This window comes from Anguilla rostrata, chromosome 7 (assembly GCF_018555375.3).
Source record: "Anguilla rostrata isolate EN2019 chromosome 7, ASM1855537v3, whole genome shotgun sequence".
Taxonomy (NCBI): domain Eukaryota; kingdom Metazoa; phylum Chordata; class Actinopteri; order Anguilliformes; family Anguillidae; genus Anguilla; species Anguilla rostrata.
This window is the reverse complement of record NC_057939.1, coordinates 20583297-20602709: the sequence shown is the minus strand read 5'-3', so window position 1 is coordinate 20602709 and position 19413 is coordinate 20583297. Positions and strand designations below refer to the sequence as shown.

Genomic DNA, 19413 nt, shown 5'->3' with positions numbered 1-19413 from the left:
GCCACTGTGTTAACTGTGTATGTCAGATACTTCCAGCCATGAAGCTGTCAATCTGTCAATCAATCAAATTTTATTTATATAGTCCATTTTACAAAGGATTTGTCACAACATGCTTCACCATTTACCCTGGCCTGAACCCCCGCAGATTAAGGTAGCTTTTGCGAAAGGTATCTTCATCATTGTTTCAGATGGGAAGTTTATGCTCAGAGTTCATGCTCAGATCCATTTTCCAAGTAAGGGTCAGTCCTACCATTGCCCAATCAAACACTGATCAAGAAATTTTGACTCATATTGGGAGTAGAATAAATTCACTGGTGAGATGAACAAAGACAGAGCAGTTTTATGCTTCTGTATGCGTTTGAGAGACAAGGATGAGAAATTGTTCATAGCTCTCTCAGCGCTTGACTCCTCCCACTCTCACTGGGGGACTGAGGGTGTGGCTATAGACACTGCACCTCCCAGTCTGATGGCCTGCTGCACTGTTGCATAGCAACCAGCCTCTGAATGAAAGCTGTCTTGTCTTTTACTGAGTATAGGAGACTGAGACAGAGGGCTGTAATGAGAATGATGTGTTCAGTGAATAACAGTACCTGTGTGATGTACAGGCAGTAACCTTGGCCTCCAGTGTAGCCATATCTCAGGAGCAGGTTTTATAGACTGCTGACGTGATGTCTGTAGTTAAGGTTATTAAATGTAGGCCTTTGAGAACATGGATGCATTTGGAGTATTTTTTCTGTGTTCGCAATATCATTGGTGCTCATTTCCTGTAATGCATGGTGCTCAGGTACTTGGGCTATTAAGCAAATTCCTTTTTGCTAAATTGCTCCAGCAAATACCCAGCTGAAATAATTGATAACAGGAAATGTGAATTCAGGAGGTTGTCATCCACGAGTGCCAATCATGCAAATGTACAATGATGATGGTTTTCAGGAAGTAGTGGTGTGGAGTAGCCATGGATGACTGATGTACTGATATACAGGAGCGGTGGCTGGGCTACAGCACTTAAAGCTTTGGGAGGGCTCAACCTTTGTTTCCTTTGCTCATCTCCAAAGTGGCATCAGCCCTAAGACAGCCATCACTGATCTACCCCTTTCTCATCTGTGGCCTAGCACCTGAACCCCCACCCCCCCAACCACACACACACACACACACACACACACACACACACACACACACACACACACACACAACAACACACCACACCACACACACACACATACACACACACACGCACATACACACACACACACACACACTCCGTAATGAATTGAAAGCCTTACTCTTGAACCCCACGGAATTGGATCCCCGATGACTGAAGCGACTGAGCTCCCCCCTTCCGCTCCGAAGCCCTCGATGCGTTCTCGCTCGGATTACGCTCAGCCCAAGGTCAGCGCTCCTCTCGCCCCGGCTTTAAGACGTCCGTTATGGAGCAGAACCCGGTGCATTAGCGGCCTGTCTTTCTACGGGGCCTCCAAGATGAAGAGAAAGATCCCTGCTTTATAATGTTGAGAGAGAGAGAAAATGTGTAGCTTATGTACCAATAAACGTGCGCTAGCTCTAGATGTGCTTTTTGCTTTTTGAGTAATGGGAGGGGAGTGACTTGACAGAGGCCGTCTCTGCGAAATGGGCTTTGTCCCCTTGCTTTTACCGCATAACGGAGCAATCTTCTCTCTCGCTCGATTTTTCTCTCTCTCTTTCTTTTGTTTCTACCTCTCTCTCTTACTCTCTGTTTCTATCTCTATCTCTTACTCACCTCAGGAAACACACTTCTAAATTTTAGCAAAGACAGACCATGCTTTATTCAGTTTATTCATTTATTCAGTTTCCAGCGACTGGCTCTGCAGATGACTTGAAACTCATATTGTTCCACAGCACACCTCATTCAGGGATCCCAGGCCTGCTACGGTGGGGATATGAATTAAGCAACACCCTTACACCCGTGTCGCCGTGCGGGCCGCCAGGTCTTTCCTTGCTATAGAACAGCCAATAGTAAATATTGCTGTTCTAAATCCTCCTAAAGCGGCTCTGTTCATTCTCATGGCCTACGTGTGATCTGAGGATTAACTCCGGGGGGTGGGGAGGGTCACGGCCCGCAGGTGGGGCCTGATCCTGGACGGCTTGACCTGTCTGCGGATGCTGGGTCCTCTGGGTGGTGAAACGTTCTTCCCACAGGTGATGCACCTGCATGTGCTCACTCAACAAAGACCTCTCTCTTAAGAAGAGGAGTTATGCTCTGGTATCTTCGTTTGCACATGTAATCCTGCTATTTTAAATGGATATTATGTATTATATTGCCTAGTTTGATTAAGAGATGCAATGGATTTGGAAGAGTGCAAACAAACAAACAAACAAACAAACAAACCTTAAGCACAGCTATCCCAAAATTTCCTGGATGAAAAAACACTTAAATTGTTGATACATTCATTTTGCAGTCATAAGTACTATATAGAGATGTATGTGTTTTGTATGTCTGTATATATGTATGTACTGCATGTGTGTGTGTGTGTGTGTGTGTTTGTGCATGTATGTTCTCTCCTGCTTGTCACACAGTGACCACACATAAGACCTGAGGTGAACAGCTTGCTTTCTCATAAGCAGGATTAGGCTGGCGGCCAGGAGGCGTGGGTGCAGCGGCCGATGGGGAGAAGAGAAGGGGGGTTGATAGGGCTTCCGTGCGGTGCAGGCTGCATGAATGAGGCAGTCTGCCTACCGTGGCGGGAAGGACCAGAAGACGGTCTGGGGGTGCTGACATGGAACGCAGAGATTTAAGGGAATAGAGACTTATAATAAGAATAATTCTCTATCTGATATATAAAGTTTTACAGAGTATATATATTTTTAGTGTGCATGTATAGGCCATGTGTAGACCAGAAAACTAAGGCGGATGGTTTTTAATAGGAGTGCCAATTCTGGATATTACTGTTTTTAAATGCTCCACACATTTTTGAATAATACTGTATTTTGGCACTAAAGGTTAGTGTAATTATCAGCCAGCCGTAACAGCATGAGAAGCTGTTCCTGTTTTTACACAGGCGCTGGGCCTGAGCGCAGAGGATTTCGTGCGTGGCCTTATTTTGTGTAATAATCTTCTCCGAAGAAGAAGCGTTTCCCATGCATTGCCTTTTAAGGCAATCGTGGAAGAAGACACTCTGAATTGGTCCGTTTGTCACGGAATGGACAGCCGTCCTCCTTTCTCCAGAGTAGGTTCGGGCTCTGTGTCCAGTTCGGGTGGCGTTACTCTTGTTCCGGACGAGGTGGAGGCTTCATCCGCTTGTTTCATTTTCGGCGGTGGGAGGGGTCGGCGCGGGGGCCATAAATCGTCCCGAGCGAGAAGGACAGGGAGGCAGTAAATTCGGCCGAGCCGCTCGGAGACGCCCGCGAGCCCCGTCGTAAATTCAGACCGTCTCCGCGGCAGTCACACCGGCCCTGAATAACAATCAGCCCGCCCTCCCGCAACCAGCCACAGCTTCCCCAGACAAAGGGGCTGATGGGTGAGGAAGCCAGTCCTTCCTGCTATTCTCAGCATTTAAGACTGGGATGCGTGTCCTTACGGAGCATAACATTGTCTGCCTCTGTATTACAAATGAATGTAAATCAGACCTGGGTCCAATGGCAGTGCTGCTTTAGCTTTCCTTTTGATCAACAAATGCAAACAAGTGTTTGATTTTTTTTTTTTTCTTCGGCTGAAAAATGGCTTCTGTCGTTTCACTCTTTCATCATGCACAATCCTAATAACACATTTTGCGATTTGTGGAATAAATGATACAACAATCTTTGAGTGAAATATAAAATACTTTTTTATTACTGTGTCTGCTCAAGGGGAAACTGTCAGCTAGTGGAAGGCTTTCTGAGATAAAGTACTTGAATACTAGCGGAGGTGAACAGAGAGAATGATGCAAGCACAAAGAAAGATATTTCACTTTGAAGCTTTCACTTAGCAGGCTAACACTAAAATCCATTACAGATAGCTGTATTTTACAACCAGTATTTCTTTCTGCAATAAATGTAACCTCAGCTACAATGCAGCTACTGCACACCTATCTATAAATATATCTAGAAATATTCTGTGGTGATTTGGGTGCATCCACAATCTTGCAATAGCTCCATTGATATGGGCACCACACAGAAGGGCACCTTTCTCTCCCTTCCAAACCACTGTGGCAGATGTACTGTAACATCACTGCACAATTTGTTCATTCTGTCCGTGGCTTGCTAGTAATCAGGCCAGTTACTGTTTGTTGTGAAGCCAAGCTGACGTTCAGCTGTCATGCAGCAAGACTGAGAATGTGAAACCTGCCTGGTTTTAGCTGAGCGGTCCAAGAGAGGAATTAGCGTTCTCGCTGCGACAGTACAGAATGCCTTCAAGTGAGCGGCTAATACCGCTGCAGTTGTTGTGCCACTAGACTGTCTTTCCCCTGAGACTGAGGGCAGGACAATGACAAGGTGCATTCTGGGAAATGGCTCATGGGTTTGCGCTGTGTAGGTGCTCGGTGGGAGTATTGATTTCAGGAGTAATGAACTGACCGTGTGGCCACTCTCCTTGCTGAAGGAGAATGCAAAAGCATTTCAGAATGCAATCAATTTTGGAACGTGAACAACAGAGAGGCCAGTTCCTTCCTTCCAGAATGAAGAAGTGTAATTGATATGTCGGCGGCCTCGATTCAATCAAAACTTATCCTAATCCTTGTCCTAAACGTACAATTTCTTTCCTTCCCTCATGATTTCAAGATTTCAGCAATCGCAAAAACTAACTTCTTCAGAAGGAAAATAGTGACGGTTGTGTTTACTTGCAAGTCAAAGTTAAAGTCAAATGTTAATTGAATGGAGCCGAATGTTCCATTGCTTCTCTTCTACCTGAACTGCATGATAGGGAATTGAGTCTTTATTGCTGCACTACACCCACTCTGATTCATTACTGCTGCCAAGGCTGGCACAGGCTCCTATTACTGCTTGGACTGCAAATGAACAAAGATTCCTGGAAAACCTCTGAACCACATGTCAGGGTACAAATTCGATTAGTCCGTATTGTGCTAATCAACTGTTAAATCAAAGGTTTTTTCAAGACAGTTTTCCTACTCCCTTTATGGTGACTGGATGGCATGTGAACAGCCTACATCAGTGGTAACCAGCCCTGTTCTTGGCGATCTACCGTCCCGTAGGTTTTCACTGCAGCCCTAACAAAGCACACCTCATTGAGCAGCTAGAGATCTTGTTGAGCTGCTAAGTAGAGTCTGGTGTGCCAAATTAGGGTTGAAATGAAAACCTACAGGATGGTAGATCTCCAAGAACAGGGTTGGTTTCCTCTGGCCTACTTAATGGAAATACCATGATACCATAACTATTAAAAGCCCACATTCTACACACAAGTTGTATTTTTTATTTTCAAATAACAGGTTTCAGTTTTACAGATATTTGACACTATTTTAAAATTCAAACCATGTATGTTATGTTAACAGGACTTGCTAGACACATTAATGATAATGTGTAATTATCACAGTATTTAGAGTAGCCAGATAGCATGGTGTGTCTTTTTTAATGACTTCATGTAAATCTCCCAGTAAAAATCAGATTCCATGAATATGTGTGACCATGAAAAGTGAGCTTATTGGCTTTTTTGATGGCGATGTGCGAAAAAGCATTAATAATCACTTTCAAGGTTATGCATTTGTCTCAGTTGTAATTGCTTCCTTTGGATTATCAGGGGAATAATATGTACTCAGTCAGTTAATGCCAGTACGATCATTCAGTTCATTAAGTAGTCTGATCACTGTAGCTCGAGATTTACCCCCGTGTTCATTAGCGTTTAACCAGCATTAGCATAATGGTGAGCTGGCAGCGTCCTGATTATGGACGAATGATTAAGAAAAAATGTGTAAGATGCCTGTTTGGGGTGAGTGAGCCAAGCGGTGCTCCGATCTGGCCATTCCAGATTTTCCTGGTCTCCGGGTGTGGGTGTGCACACGTGCAGGTGTGTGTCTGCATGCATTTGTACATATGTGTAATACTTGAGCATTTTTTTATTTTCTTTATTTACAAGAGGAAATAACATTTTTTTTTCTATGCAAATTATCTTGTCAAAGTATTTTTTTTCCTTTCCTGTTTATTTCTGTTGATTTACAACATAAACATGCTTTTATGAACAAGACACCTTCAGTCTCTAGGTTTATGTCATAGGTTATTCATTACCAGATTGTACAATTACCTTTAAATAAGCCCAGATCTACGCCTGGCAGTTTCCATCCAAGATCTTTGAAGAAAAAGATATAGACTAAAAGTGCTATATTTCCTGCATGTTTTTTTATACCATTTGTACCAGATGGTATTATAAAAGTTATTCTCTATTTATCTTTTTAAATATAAAGATAAATAAAGAACAACCTTTATAAAATACCATCTGGTACAAATGCTAGAAACATGCAGGAAATATAACGCTTTTAATCTATATATTTTCATCCTTTCGTATCTACAGAAGAAAAGGACGAGCCCTGTGTGTTAGCATGTCTACAGGACAACACTGGATACAGCGCACATTCCTCCGTGAGGCCTGATGGGGTGTGTGCTCAGTTATCCTTCCTGATCAGACATCGGTGCGTTGGACTGGCCACGCCCCCTCTCCTGACCTCCCGCCCTCAGCGGGCTGCGCGGTGCTTTCGGCGTCCGTGCCGCACGCGCCTCCAGCGACTGCTGCTCACGGGGGTGCCTCCCTAACCACGGCCCGGGGATTGACAGGAAGTGGGTCACCTCCTCCGCAGGTGGCGCTTTCTGGAGATAATTGGCTCGGAAGGCGCCCCCGGGCTAGGGGAGTCGCGCCTCTCTCTCTCCCTCTCACTGGTGGCACATCCACACGGGGCTGTCCGCCCCCTTCCTTACGGAGCGCTATCCAAAATTGGCAGTCCTATTAAAAACCTTCACAGCCACGGTGGTCTGGTCTGCACGGCCTCTCCTTGCAATTCTGAAAAATCTTCCTTCAAAAAGAACTATTTTTCTTAAATTTTATGCATTCTGCTTTGCAGAATCTTGTTATTTATGCTGTGGGTAACTATGTGTTCTATCCTTGACACCATGGCATTTAAGTGTGAAGTCATCAGTTCTCAAATATAATATTCTATGAGGGCTACTTAAGAATTCCAGTCTATCGGCACGACACTTCATTCTGGCAAAGTAGCGAACATCTGCTGATCAATCATAAATAATTTGGCAGTTGACTTCAACCAACTCACCAGACACTAAAGATACTGGTCTTACTATAATCATAATCCTGATAGCTTCCTCCCTTCATGAATTTACCTGAACATGAATGAGTTGACAGTGATAAGATTGTGGTAACTAATTGAGCAGTGAGGTGTATTATAACGTCTACACAAGCAATGACCTACAACGAACACACTGACAAACCGAAAAGGTCACATGTATACTGGTACAAGCTTTGAAAACCGTTTGGATGATGTTTTACATTAACATCATTGGGAAAAAGCAGGATAAATACTAATGTGTAATCTATATTATGGGGTTGTTATTTCACAAATGCAGTCATTTACATTTTTTCTTGACTGACTGTGGGTTATGCAAACTTGTTCTCAGTTCCCCATCAGTGTGTAATCTATACAGAACAAAAGAAATTGACCAACCCACGCTCAAGAGACAAACTAAATAAATGAAATTACACGGTGTGTAGGCTGCTCGAAGTGATTATAAAAATAGAAAGACGGGAGCCCGCACTCAAAACAGATTTTTTATATCATAAGTATCTTGGCAGCATAATTCCTTTTCAGCCCTTTATTGTGGACTTTAACATGTTTCAGCCTCAGCCTTCCTCAGTGTCTCAATGTTCCCTGCTGAACCTCACAGAAACTTTTTGAGAGATTCAGTAGAGAGCATTGAGACAAATGTTTGTCTTCAAGGTCCACAATAACGGGCTGAAAAGTAATTATGTTGCTAAGATACTCATGATACACATATTTTGTTTTGAGTGCGGGCTTCCTTCTTTCTATATTTACAATCTATGCAGTGGACTACAGTGGATCACTCCTAGTTCATAACAACTGTTATTTTGCTATAAGATGCTTATAAGTACCACAATCAAATAGACATGTCTGTCTGAAATTAATTTTGTGTATTTACTATTGGTCAGTTGAAAAGTTTGAGAATGTATATGTTGTTTGTTATGTCAGATCAGCTAGATTAATGCACACAGATTAAAAGACCCCCCTATGGTGGAAATGTGTGTTTGTGTAAGATGGAAGTTTTTTTCTATTAGGAAAAGGGACCTCCCCTTCCCCCTCCCCCTCTGTCCTGTGTGAACTCACTCATGGCAGGAGCTCTCCAGACTGCGTACCCTGACCCGCTGGCAGATTATTCTTGGGATGAAAGCAATTTGTCATGGTGTCAGACGTTTCCCTGGCCCTTGACCACCGGGGGTGTACTGGGGACTGGGATAATGAAATGGACTGCGTCTCTCTCTAACACACATTAGGGGTGTCCTCAGTGTAGGGTTTGTCTCAGGGGTGTATGTCCATAGAGGCTGCGTCTGTAGGTTCACCTTTGTGTTTCAGGCATTGCCTGTACTTGCAGATGTTGTTTGGGTTTCAGAACTCCTTGGTGAATTCCTGCACAAAACTGTCTTCCTGCACCAGTAGTGCAAAGGCACCTACAAAACTATAAATGCCTGTGGAACGAGTCTTTAATCAGGTAGCGTGGCCTTGTGTTCAGGCTCTGCCATGTTGGAAGTTGATGTAAACTGCCATCTTGTTGTCATGGCGATGTCCAGCATAATCTGCTGGAGCCTTTCTTCTGTAACCTAGCAACCCTCCACCTTGTACCACCTCCACCCATTGACAGGCCTGCCCTTGGTCCCTGCTAGTGTGCATCAGCCCACCTCTTTGAGCCTATTTGCTTAAGTCCAAAAAGATCTCAGGTGACCCAGGACAGACTTTTCTCTTGGGTGTGGTGTCACCATAACTGGCTCAGTTGGCAGCCAGTCACTGAATGTTGAAGCTAGCCTTGGTTCAAGGTGAAATGAGAGTCATAGCTTTACTGTGTGCTCAGGAAATTTCATCCTGAATGGCTCTTTATAATTCTGTAAAATCAATATTAGCTTAATAAACAGACATGTCCATTTGTGTGTGTCTTTGCGTATTTTATTTACATATATGCACTTAAATACATACACGTTTTCTTCTGAAATGAGTGAAATGACCTCTGACCTCATGAAGGCAAAACCAATTGGAAATGTCTCGTTTCAAGTCAACTAAAGAGGGTTTCCTTTACCTACCTAATCCGTGTAGCTGAATCCTGAAAAGGCAGCTTTCTGAAGATATCTTAGGCTATCTATAATGGGCTAGTCTTCTGTCATCAAAAGAGGGATTACCATGCAGCCTCCACTCAGGTTTGAACACCTCGGATTTGGCAGCAGTAAATATAGCCACAAAATGACACCGCCAATATGGTTGAAATTTGAAATCCAATCTTTCATTATTGAATGAAATATCTCATAACTTAATTTGGAAGATGATATGATTTTCATTTTGAACCGATGCAATTTTAATGCAAATTGAATTTCGCTTCATCATGATTTCCCAATGGCTACATTTAGATTTGTCAGTAAATCCCACCCCACCTGAAGAACATGTCTGAGGTGTGAAAGACAATACAGTCTTACACGTTTTATTTTTTAAACATCTTGAAAATGTAATGAGGTTCTGCAACATACAGTCATACAAACAGAGATACATACAGTGCTGTAATGTTTGAACATTTAAGAATCACAACTGAAATGATTTCAGCTCATTCAAAGACATCATGTTTGTGCCAGAAAGTGTCCAACTGAAATTGTAATCATTTTGTCATTCCTGTCTCTGATATCGGTTGTATCTTTTTATTCTTATGATAACAACAGTGTGATCAGCATATTTATATTAGAGCAGATGTGCTTTATTGAAGTGGTTTAAGCCTGGATGTCCTGATTTGTGTGTTGAAATAAATGCATGTGCAGCTTTGGTTTATTTTAAAAGCCTCTCTAATTTCCCAGTGTCAAAGGACTAGCACTAAAGTACAAAAAAAAAAATCAAAATTTAGTATTTCACATTGAATGACCCACTTTTTCATTGGAGAATCAATGAACCAATGTCCAGTTAATGTGTTTGTCTACTCAACATACTCAGGTCTTGGCATGAACAGTTAGATATATATATATATTTTTTTTTCAATTGACATTACAGTGTTTCAGGAAATGCCCCAGCCCTAGATAGAATTCACAATTTATCCCCCCCACCCCCTTTTGAATTAAGGGAGGTCATTCTTGGAGCCTATTGGTAATTCACAGAAGCTGTAGAAAGAGATACTAGTGGACTGATGATTATAGTAGAGCGATAGAGTGAGGGAGTGAAACGCGGGAAAACCCCCAGAGTGTAGAAGTCAATTATATTCTCTCCCGAATTCCAGTGCATTCCAACTGATTTTATAATCAGTTGCTAGGTAACACATAACCATTGTAGCTGGATGATAGCAGCGGTCGGGAGTAATCTTCAAGTCACTGGAAATAGAAATGATGAAACTGAAATCCTGACCATGCTGCAATGTGATCGGAATACTTCCTTCCACATTTCCCCTGCTACCTGCCTGTGACCTTTAATTTGCAATAAACTAGGAGATCAAATGAGCTAATAGCTGGGCTAAGGTCTGTACTACCACAAGGACTGTCTTTTGTCTTCTGTTAGCCTGAGTTAGTGCAGGGGAAGAGTCCACGTGATGTTTTGTTTTGGGTGCTCCCGTTTGCTGTTCTCATAAAAGTGAAAATGTTTTCAAAATGGCCGTTAATGGGGCAGTACGCTTTTTGTAACAGATTGGCTGGTTTGCGTCTGCATATATTGCCTGCATGGCTGGGTATGCGTGCGTTCTGAGAAAACAATTACTGTGAGCTCTGCCCTGAAGGTGAGTTTGTCCAACTGTGCACCTGTTATCCGTGTCAGTCTCAGGGGAAAAAAACTAATGAGTTTTCACTGTGCTGAGGGTAAACGAAGCCTCACAGGCAGCTAAGAGAAAGGACTCGGTTTTACATTTACATTTGCATTTGTTTATTGCATAACTCTTTCATTGTGTTTTTGTTTCTATGAATAAAACTGCGCAGGAGGGAAGCATGTTGAATATTATAGCGATATATCCGGAAATATTTCTCATTTATATTAGAATGTTATAATGGACAATATGTCAACCTAAAATGAAGAGTGTTTAAAAAAAAAACTAGGGCTTACAATGAAAAGTCAGTGGGGTGAGTGTGTGGTGGGGGGGGGGGGGGGGGGGCTCAAAGGTTTTTATTCTATTCAGTACCTGGCCCTAAGTCAAGTTAAATCATTGAGTTCCAGGGTTGCCACAACAGCCGACTGGCCTATGACTGAGCCTTTGCAGTTGAGGGACAGCACCGTGGGTCTACTCCGCGGGACGCAGAGCAGGGGTCTGACCCGCGCACGCCTGGATACAGCAGCTGGGGCCAAGCATAACAGCCCTTGAATGTCCTACTTTCAATTTAAAATAAAAAAAAAATTGTTGTTTGCAGAAAATCATTTTTGGGGCTGCTGAGAAAAACAGCTTATGCAACAGTCCCTTTCCGTAATTTAACAAAGCAGGCTAGAACAGAGTGAGTGTATCATTGTCTCTGGTACTCAAAATGCTGTGCATTTATTTTTTTTATTTTCAATTTCCAAAATAAACCAAATTTGTCATGTTGCTTTTTATATCTGTATTAAATAAAATTATGATTGACAGTATTGCGGGTAACTGTCGGGCTGTTACTCATTCAGTTTGACACTGGATCGTGACAGATTAGTCAGCGGCCATGTTTACCGATCGTGTCCATATCCCTCTGTCTTAGCAACGCTGTGGAAAATTTTGGTTGACTCATACAATCGTGCTTCACTTACATATGAATCGTGTTTCACCCTACAGATGTTTTTATCTCAAAAGGTCAAAGATTTCTTTTTTTTTTTTTTTTACTACTCATCGTCAATTAGTCAATTGATTAATCTGTTCTGTCAAATATCAGCATCGAAACTTGGTGAAAGAGTTTCTGTTTAATCACAAGATACTGATTCTATATATGCATAAAATTATATTGGTATCTTTGAGTCCACAATAAGTGGGACAGTGGTAGTTGCTAGCTAATCTAAGAATAAACACAATGTCTAGTTGCCTTTGTGAACAATCTTTATTAATCCTCTTTTATTTTTACAGTGTACCCTTTTTCTATGTTGGAGTTTTATTTTTTTTTTAAGAATGCAATGGACAGAGGAGTAGCGAGACCCCTGAGACATTAAATGCATTTTCCGTGCTCAACGTTGGACTGAAATTGAGATGGACGTTCAGAGGCCAGTCTCTTTAGTCATAGCCAGTGTATCAGTGCCGCCCTGCTGGGAGTCTGTCGGATCCCACTGCACCTTCTGCCCCTTGCCTTGAGGGCAGATTGGTAGTGACAGATTCTGTGGTGAAAGAAAGGGAGAAACCGCTTTTCAGAAAAGCGACGGATGGGTTGGTGCCAGTTTGCTCCCTCCTTCTGCCCCCCCTCCCACCTCACCCTCCTCCTCACCCTGCTGTGCCCTGGTTCTGTTCGGCCTGTGTGACCCCCCCGGTTTCAGGCCCTGGCTTGAATTTGGCAAACTGTGCCCATCCCACGCAGTGTGATCCGTGAATAACCAATAACAGTGCAACCCTGAGCAGTGATGCTCTGCTGTGCGGTTGACATTGATGAGGCCAGGTGGCACGGTTGTCAGGTCACTGGATTAGAGGGGTTTGGGGTTCACCCACATGCGACGATCATGGGGTTGGAAGGGCGTCAGTTGGAAGTCTACACGAAGGGTATTCTGGGATCAGAACTGTGTGGTGTGCATGAAGGGCGTCAGTTAACAAAAGGAGAATTTGTAAAGTCATTTGATTTCAGGTCGGTTAAAACTGAATGTTATGTTATGTGATTTTTCCTTGCAAATAGAATTTGCAGCTGCCACCTTTTAAATTTTATGTGCGACCCAGTTTCATTTGTAATAAAATAGGTGTACGCCCTTTTTCTTTTTCTCCTAATTTTTTTTATATCCAGAAAGAATAGTTTCATAGGCTACTCCGCTCAATAACAGGATATTAACTTTCAATTTTGTTTTGAAACTCAAAAGTGAAGACAGCCTAGAGTACCTGTCAAATATACTGAGACAAAGAATTCTAGTAGTGAAGAGGGAACAAACAAGTTTTCTGGCACTCCCTAAATTTGGCAGTGTCCTGGAGTAGAGAATTGCCCCTGTTGAGTGTCAGTGGCCTCCAGGCTTGCCCTTCTGCCAGACAGACATACCACCGGCAAGTGTGTTGATGCTGGTGACAGGCCATCTTGCCGAGCTGGAGACAATGCAGTTTTGATCTAGCAAAGTTGCACTGCTGTTTTGTGAAAGCGTACTGACCTTTGAACAAACTGGTGAACATGCTGTGTGTGTTTGTGTACTGTATATGACCAAAAGTATCTTGACACCCCTTGGTCTGGCGCTGTTTCATGGTTTGGGTTAGGCCCCTTTGTTTTACTGAAGGCTAATCTTAATGCTACAGCCTACAATCACATTCTAGACAATTCTGTGCTTCCCCAAAAGTTTGACAATGCCTCCGCGCACACAGCAAGGGCCATATAGAAATGGTTTTGTCAAGAATGGTGTGGAAGAACTTGACTGGCCTGTACAGAGCCCTGACCTCAACCCCATTGGGATCAATTGGAAAGCCAACTGCGAGCCAGGCCTAATCGGCTAATCAGTACCCAAACTCACTAATGCTCTTCTGGCTGAATGGAAGCAGTTCTCTGCAGCAGTGCTCCAGTGTAAAGCCTTCCCAGAGTGGTTGTCCATCATTTTGCCCATATTAATGCTCATGATTTTGGATGTTGGATTTCAGCTGCCCACATACCTATTTTTTTCCATGTAGTGCCGATGTATATGTATGCCTGCGTGTACACCTGTGATTGTGTGTGCATGTATGTGTGTATGTCTTAGAGAAAGTCGGTGTGGGTGTGTGTGTGTGTGTGTGTGTATGTGTGTTCCAGTGCTGATCAGTGTCTAGGTGTTTGTTGAGCAGATGGGTCACACAGACATCACTGCAGTGAATTATTCACTCTCCAGTGTCGTTACACATCGTCACGGCGACACGTATGCGTCTGCCGAGGGCGGCTTGCTCTCAGGGCCTGCCAGCATTTTAATTGTAGTGTCTTTATATTCCTGCCATCTGCATATTACAGCCATCAGCTTACATCAGTATCTTCACCCGGTCACGTAATCTCCATATCGCATGTAGGCAGCAGGCTTGTATATCTCTGTATTTCAGCATTTGCTCTAACTATGAAAATAATTGTTCATAAGTTCTGTTTTAATTGAACATTTAGGATTCCCTCAACAGAACTCGCCCCTCCTCCAAAGTGTTTATGTGTAAACTGCAAACCGCCAAACCTGGACCATCCATTCCGTGAACCTTCCGTTCACAGGACCTATGACACAGTAAAGCAGTGCGCCATCTGCAGACAGGCAATTGAGTTGGCAAATTGCGGCCTGCTTTTCCAAGGAGCATGCTGAAGCCAGGAAAGAGGCTTGAGGCCAGTTTCTTGAAGAGGGCTTTACAACATCTGGGTATTTTCTGCTTTGTAATGAGCGCAGCGTTGCTTTGCTTGTTCTGGGGTTGCCAGTTAGTGCGGTTTGCACTTGAGCAAGGTTTGCTCAGGGGTTACAGTGGTGCCATATTCTGGAGTGTTCTGCAAGGTTAATACTGTACAGCCTCTCTTCCAAGAACTTGAGGAATGAAGCAGACCTGTTGCAACATCTGTTGCAATAAGAGCTATTAAGGGATAAAATGAGCACTATGAAAAGATGTGTAATATTTAATTCTACAATGTCTTATACACTTGTATCCTGACCTGACCTTTATCTGTGTAATGCATCCATGGAGGCAGTCAAAAAATATCCGTTGTTAATTTATTTATTCTGAAAATTCTGTGCAGAAAATTGTCAGTCAGAGCTATTACGGTGTCCTGGTTTCACGATAGGTCACAGTGTAGGCTATGATCTGACAATTACCACCCACTGACATTTCTGAAAAGCCGATTAAAATGCATCTCTGTCTATTAAGCAGCCAGATATGCTGGACTTTTTTCCTGTTTCAGGTGGCCTGTTCATAAGAGTTTTTTATTTCATGTGGTACATTAAGTAATTAGCTAGCTAGAGAAGAGTGGTTGAAAGAGATGTTTTGTTCACTTTCATATTTTAAGTAGGCTACAAGATAGCAGATAGCAAGCGACTCTGGGCTGGATTTGCATCGATTCTGGCCTGAAGTCAGCACTGCTGGGCTGGAATTGGCACAGAACACTGGTCCGAAGATCCTAGTGGAAAGATTATTTAGCTAACAGCTATCAAAGACAATACAGTATGCAGGGGTGGCTAGCGAAACCAGCTAGCACAGAAGGACAAGCTAAGTGTTATAGTGTGTATTAAAGTGTGTGCGTGTTTTGCAGACGGTAGCACAGCTAGCCACAAAAGGGCTTAGACAATGTGTTCTGAATGACAGTTTCCAGTATTGTCGCTATGTGAGCCTATTTCACTTCAGTCCTGTGTTATATTTTGCCCAGATATTACAGTAACTAGAATTCCCTTCAAAGAATGAGCATATTTGTGTTGATGGCACCATTTTTGAAATTGAAGATATGTGAAAACGGAAGAGGCAATATAGCTACTCCATTTGTTTACTACTGTTCTGTGATTTTTCTTTGTGAAATACACCCATTGCAAGAAAAGAAATCTGAATTAGGAGAAATAAACTTGTAATTGCAAGAAAAAAAGTCAGAATTCTGAGAAATTAACTCACAATTGCAAGAAATACGGTCAGAATTCCAAGAAATAAAGTTGCGATTATGAGAAATAAAGTCACCATTAAGCCAACTTCTTTTTTTCTGTGGTGGAAATGGGCTTTTGTACTTATAGGCGGCTTATGTGGCTTGAAAAAACACGTAGGCGGCTTGCCTTAGACATGTCAATGCATTGTATAGGCTAGTGTTTATTTTTGAGTCAACAAAACACTATAAACACGCAACAGGAGGCAGGGCAGACAGCTGTCCTGATTGGTTGTTACGGTTCAGGCACTGTGAAATTTTGAGTGGGTGGTTTCAGAGCCTGGGGCAGTCTGGAGAGACCGGATTTTTTTTTCTTAGACCTTTTAATTTATTGATATCTGTCGAGATGTGAAGGAAATCTAACCAGATATGAACAAAAGTGTTCTTACAACACAGATACATACTGTACCTTTAATGAAGAAAACCCTGCATTATTATGGCAATATTCTGAATTTAAAAAAAAACAAGTCTGGAGGAAATCCATATCTAATATACCAATTTGAGCCACTGTATGTAAAATCAGAATATGAATGTTTATAAGTAGCTGAATAGATCAGTATAACAATATCATACACTACCTACACTACCTGTCTTGCACATCCCTACAGATCCCTGTGCAAACACTATAACGTGCGTGGAGGGTGCCTTTGGTTGGCCACGCATGCGTGCGCTTGTGAGTGCGTGGTCCGCGCGCGTGTGCCTGTGCGGGGGATGGTGGGGCTGCTGCCGTCTAAGACCTGCTCCTGAGGGGCAGGTCGGGGATAAACATAACTCTGCCTCCTGCTGCTTGTTATTAACCCTGTGGCGGGGAGCCAGGGGAAAGATGGCACCGGCTGCTTTCGTCCCTTTGTCCTGTTTCTCTTTTTTAACGCGTAAACGAACGCAGCCGCCCTCCCTCCCGGCGCGTTTCGGCGCGTGCCACCATGACTAACACGTCGACGCGCCGAAGTAACGGTGACAAGCACGTTTTGACACCCTCGGCGAATGGCCTCGGTCACAGCTGGGCGCGGACGCTTGTCTGCGTCGTCAGAGAGGCGGCCGTGTAACCGATTCGCCGCGCGCGCATCCAGCCGGATCGTCCCGCGATGCCGTGGTTCGGCCGAGGGTAAAGCCTCTCCGCTCCCTTCCGCTCCTTCCCCCGTTCCTCCTCTCCTGCTCTCATCTTCCGCTCCTTCCCCCGTTCCTCCTCTCCTGCTCTCATCTTCCGCTCCTTCCCCCGTTCCTCCTCTCCTGCTCTCATCTTCCGCTCCTTCCCCCGTTCCTCCTCTCCTGCTCTCATGACGGCCCGAGCCTCCTCCTAATCACCTGCAGTCAGTGGAAATGCAGATCAGAGCCGAGCTCTGATTGGCCGGGCTGGGAGGAGCCTGCCCTGATGCAGCACGGGCAGATGACAGGCAGAAGCAGCAGCAGGCAGCAGTCACACTCATCTCTCCCTCTCTCCCTCCCTCCCGCACTCTCTCTCTCTCTCTCTCTCTCTCTCTCAATCTCAATCTCTCTGCCTCCTTCACTCGCTCTCTCGCTCTCTCTCTCACACACGCACGCAGGCTTTCACACTGCAGCAGAAAACCAGGCAGGAGCAATCATTCACTCGCAGCTTCTCCCTCCTTCTCCTCCTCCTCCTCCTGCTCCTCCTCCTCCACCTCCAGCGCCGCGGAGCGTCAGCGAGATTCCTCCGCAGCGCGAGCGAGAGAGAGCGCCTGGCGTCAGCTCTGCGAGGGAGGCTCGCCGCGGGACTACCTGAGCGAAGGGACGCGCTGCCGCTCCTCCTCTCCTCTGCTCTGCTCTGCTCATCTCTCCTCTCCTCCGCGCACCGCCGGAGCCTGTCAGAGGCTGCGGAGCCTCGCTCGTTCGCCGCCCGCCGCCTGCCGCCTCTGATTCTCCTGCGTTTGCTCTCACCGGGCTCCTCCGGCTCGGCTTTTGTGCCTGCGTGCGGACGGGAGGCGCTCTGCCATCGACGTGCGGCCTGAGGCTTCCTCGGTTTCCTCTTCCTCGTCCTCGTCCTCGTCCTCTGCCCTTCTGCCGCCGCCGTCGCCGCCGTCGTCCTCTCCCGCTCCCGGGCTCCGTCGCGCTCCGCGTTCGCTCTCCTCCGCCGCCTTCCCCCCCTGCCCCCCGTCGCGTCCCACGATGCCCTGTTCCACGCCCCTCTGCTAGGCGGCAGCAGCATGGACCGTGCTCTGGCGGGGACACCCACGACGGATTGGTTCGGTACCCTGCGGACGGGCATGCTGAGTATCCCTGCCGTAAATGGGCGAGGACGTTGACACCCGAAAAATCAACCACAGCTTTCTCAGAGACCACAATTATGTGACAGAAGGTAGGGTTACCCTTTCTCTTTATTTCCCCTTATCTGCCCTTCTTACCTTCTTGTTTTTTTTGTTTGTTTTTAAAAAAAATCACGTTCATTGTACTCTGCTGTGGGTGTGTGATCATGAGCATGACTCGTTTTGAGGTCATTTCTGCGCTGAATGAATCTCTGGATCAGTGGGAAGCAGACAGGCTAGCCACGCTGTGAGGAGGCTGGTGTTCCAGCGGTTTATTCCGGGGCAAGGCGACGGGCGGCGGGCTGCACCGCCCCGGTCAGGCGCGGGCCGGTCGGCACCTGGCACCTCGTTAGCGCGAGTGCGCAGCGGCCCGCGGAGGGGGACAGAGAGCCGGGCCCGTTACTTACCTGCAGTGAGGTCGCAGAAGCAGCGCAGCGGTGGAATCGATCAGGAGGAAAGAGAAGTGTATTTTTGGTTTCTGCTGATCGGCAGTTAAGCTGCCGGGTACTGAAGTGCGTGCGCAGGAGCGAGCTTTGAGACGGGGGGACTGTTACACAAACCCCCCACTCCCCCAAACCCCCCCACCCCCGGTATCAGTCACAGTCACAGCATCCCGAGAACAGAGTTCTGCGTGTAAACGGGTAAATGGCTCAGCTCAGTCAGCCTTCATCACTGCACCGCATAAATCAATGGCAGGAGATGAGAGGGATTTAGGTGTTCTTGGGGAGGTGGGTGGTGGGGACTCATTGTCGCGGTGGCCTGCAGAGCATGAGAGAGAGAGGGGGGGAGAGAGACAGAGTGAGAGAGAGGGAGACAGAGAGGGGGGAGAGAGAGAGAGAGAGAGAGGGAGAACTCTGGACATCCCTGGACATGTGAATGAGTGCGCTCTCCCTCACACTGCCCGTGTACGTGTGGCCGAACGAGGCCGGTGTGCGGAGGGCGGGCGGACATTTTGGATGCGTTTGGACCGCGTTTCTCCGGTGCTTTTTTCAATGTGATTTCCGGCAGAGCGCTCGCTCCACATTTCGCTGCCCCCGGGTACCCCCAGGGCGAAGCCCCCGCTGCCTCAGCGTCTCGGTGTCCCAGCCGAGGGGTCCGGATGGCGCCATTCTGCCATACTGAGGCGGGGGTGGGGGGGGGGGATTTAACCTTTAAAGCAGTCTCCCTAGAGCCCCTGCCAGAGCGGTGTCTTCAGGGCTCTTTGAGGGGAGGGCAGTGATCTTGCGGGAGCGAAGGTGACGGTGGCGGTTGTTTACCGCTGGC

The 19413-nt window shown here is 45.5% G+C and overlaps 1 protein-coding gene across 3 annotated transcripts in view; it reads left to right on the top strand.

Moving 5' to 3' along the window:
- Nucleotides 1-19413, top strand: part of LOC135259338 (serine/threonine-protein phosphatase 2A 55 kDa regulatory subunit B gamma isoform) — a 99498-nt gene that overhangs the window by 8424 nt on the left and 71661 nt on the right. Inside the window, exon 1 of one of the 3 annotated variants that reach the window (XM_064343588.1) lies at nucleotides 17282-18203. The exons of 1 other annotated variant lie outside the window; for it this stretch is intronic. Coding sequence is in view for 1 of the 2 variants with exons in the window: in XM_064343590.1 (XP_064199660.1) it covers nucleotides 18134-18203 (70 nt within the window). In the remaining variant the exon portion in view is untranslated. Of the gene's footprint in view, nucleotides 1-17281; nucleotides 18204-19413 lie in introns of those variants that run through there. One more of the 3 variants, XM_064343590.1, reaches the window with a different exon arrangement.